The sequence below is a fragment of the Neoarius graeffei genome, chromosome 10 (genome assembly GCF_027579695.1).
Source record: "Neoarius graeffei isolate fNeoGra1 chromosome 10, fNeoGra1.pri, whole genome shotgun sequence".
NCBI classification, from domain to species: domain Eukaryota; kingdom Metazoa; phylum Chordata; class Actinopteri; order Siluriformes; family Ariidae; genus Neoarius; species Neoarius graeffei.
Window position 1 is genome coordinate 1,731,879 of NC_083578.1, and position 3,091 is coordinate 1,734,969.

Genomic DNA, 3,091 nt, shown 5'->3' on the forward strand with positions numbered 1-3,091 from the left:
CTTCGAAATGCCCTGGCTAATTTAAAATCTAAAGTTTGGGAATACTTTGGATTCAGGGGTGAGTCAAAGGAAACTGCTACTTGCAAATCATGTTATACTGATATTACATGCAAAACCGGCTCCACCACGAACTTATTTAATCATCTCAAACGAAAACACAATGTCGATGTGAACGAGTTACGTGGGAAATCAGGGTCTGGCGATGCCGAACGCCATGCAAGTATTAGTGGTACTAGTGGACAGCAAACTTTATTCCAAGCAGTGGCTAAGTCAAAGCTTGGTGATGACCGCAAAACCATGATAACTAAAGCTATAGGTGCATATTTGGCTCATGACATGAGGCCCTACTCCACCATTGATAAACTTGGGTTTCAAAATATGATACAGGTTTTGGAACCAAGGTATTCATTGCCTTGTCGAACACATTTTAGTCAAACTATCATTCCTGGATTATTCAGCAGTGTGAAGGATAGAGTTGTGAAGGCCATTGAAAAAGCAGAAAGTGTATCTATCACTACAGATTCATGGACATCAAGGGCCACAGAAAATTACATAGCTGTGACAGCACATTATGTAAATGAAGAGTGGAGAGTTGAAAATTTTGTTCTTGAAACCCACAAATTTTCGGAATCCCATACAGCTGAAAATCTTGCCAAGTGTTTGAAAGAAACTGTAGTGTCATGGAAATTAGAGAGAAACGGGAAAGGGCCATCCGTCACAACGGACAATGCAGCAAACATAGTCAAGGCAGTGAAAGAGACTGGGTTTGAGCCACACATAACTTGCTTTGCTCACACCCTAAACTTGGCTACACAGCGTGGATTAAAAGTGCCACAGATGGAAAGATTACTCAGTAGGGTGAGGCGAGTGGTGAGTTTCTTTCACAAAAGTACCTCAGCTACAAGTGCGCTCACACTAATGCAAGCTAAACTTGAACTGCCAAAAAACAGACTTGTGATGGATGTTACAACCCGTTGGAACTCAACGTATGACATGTTGGAAAGGTATGTGCAACAGCAAGCTGCAGTTTTTGCTGCGATACTTGAGCTGAAAAAAAAAGATCAAAGACCTGGTCACACTGTCTGACGAGGACATTCTCAACATTGAAACCATTCTCCAAGTTCTGAAGCCAATAAAAACAGTAACTACAAAGATGTGCAGCCAAACACATCCAACTGTATCAATGATCCATCCATTCAAAGAGATGCTCCTGAAACACTTGAAGAGATCTTCTGGGGACAACACCCTGGTTGCTGATGTGAAGAAGGTCATTCGATCTGACTTGGAATCCAGGCAAGTTTAATAGTTTATTATATCTTACATTTTAATTTGATAAATGATAACAAAAGAATTTCAAAAGTGAAAAAAATTGTCATAAATTAACAATTGTAAATGTTAACGATTCTTAAAATTGTATCAAATATAAATATATATATTATGTAAAAAATAAAAAAATAAAAATATTAACAACATATATAATAAAATAAATAATAAACCAATAAATTTCACAAAAATAAAATATCAACAATTTAACAATAATTCAAACATTTTTTTCATCATTATAAAATAGTTAAGAAAATAAATGTATTAATTTATCAGCAATTCATTAGACAAAAGCAATTTCAACAAACAATAATTGGTGAAAATTTTATTTTCAGGTATACAGGTGGTGTGCTAGATTACCTTCTAACAACCTCAGCTGTGGACCCAAGGTTCAAAAGCATGCCTTATCTAGACGAAGCCGGAAGACACAAGGTTTACCAGGCACTTCAAGACGCAGCCATTCAGTTCCACCAGTCTCATGTTGAGGTAAATAACTTGGCATTGTGAATTGAATTCCAATTCAAAATTATAACAAAACCAATGTATCACAATTTTTAATACATCATATTCAAACTTTAGTAAAACCAGATCAAAAACAGTTTTAGGGGAATGGGAGGATGGTAGAGGACAGAGGGAATATCATACTTTTCAAATTTCATTGGTTTATTTTTCATCACTTTAGTTTGTAAAATAATGGAAAAAAATGGGAAATGTTTTAATAATATTTATTTGCAAATGAAAAATGAAATAGTGAAAATTCTAATTTGCAGGCTGTAAGAATCAAGACTGAACCAGGAGAGCAATCTGGCCCAGCACTTCCCACTCTGCCTACCACAGATCTTGAAAATGAAGAGGTGCAACTGCAAGCTGAGACAACAGAACCAGTGCTGAAAACAGAAAACAGAGAAGAATCACATTCTGATCTTAGTGATCTCTTTGGTGATGTGTTTGTTGTTAAAGTAGAGGAGGGTCTGAGTGTCTATGAGAGACTGGATGCAGAAGTGAAATCCTACAGGAATGATGAGTTCCTTGCCCTTGAAGGGGACCCACTGCTGTGGTGGAGGGGAAGGGAGGGAAAGTATCCCCTCTTAGCCAAGTATGCCAAGTGTTGTTTAAGTGTACTAGCAACAAGTGTGGCAAGCGAGAGGGTGTTTTCCACAGCAGGTGATATAGTTACTGCTCAGAGGGCATGTCTGAGCAGTGACAATGTTGACAAGCTAGTCTTCCTGGCCAAAAACATGATCATCCCAGATGATTTGCAGTAAATCTGTAACTCTGTGGTATTGGTACACTACATAAACTTGTTTGTTTTAAGTTAATGTTGACTGTTAGTGTTTGACATTAGTAGACACTAGCCAGGTAGGGTCATACTAGGCTGATAGCCAAAACCTTATGATGTTATCCTAAACAATGTGTATTTCACTATTTTGATTTTAAGTCTTCCTTGTAAGTGGCTAGGAACATGATCCTTCCAGATGGTTTGTACTTTTGCAGTGAATCTGTGACAGTGAATATCTGGTTTACAAAGTGTAAACTTATTTGTTTATTTTGAGTTAATGTTGACTGTTGACTGAAAATTTTACCTTTGTGTAACAGTTTTCAAATTAAAGTGAAACTAGTCAAAGTACATCATTTCTTACGTGTTTATCAACTTAAAGTGAATCGAAAAGAATCGAATCGAGTACTAATAATCGATAATCGTATCGAATCGAAGAGTGAGTGAATCGTGACACCCCTAATGTTCAGTAGGTGGGACTGTGTGTGTGAT

At 37.1% G+C, this 3,091-nt stretch overlaps 1 protein-coding gene across 1 annotated transcript; it reads left to right on the top strand.

The window, feature by feature from the left end:
• Positions 1-1,055: 1,055 nt before the first annotated feature.
• LOC132892380 (E3 SUMO-protein ligase ZBED1-like) lies at positions 1,056-2,872 on the top strand. Its single transcript, XM_060930640.1, has 3 exons — positions 1,056-1,293; positions 1,659-1,809; positions 2,094-2,872. Exons 1-3 carry the CDS (start codon positions 1,154-1,156, stop codon positions 2,586-2,588), a joined length of 786 nt encoding a protein of 261 aa, XP_060786623.1. The 5' UTR covers positions 1,056-1,153; the 3' UTR covers positions 2,589-2,872.
• Positions 2,873-3,091: the final 219 nt, after the last annotated feature.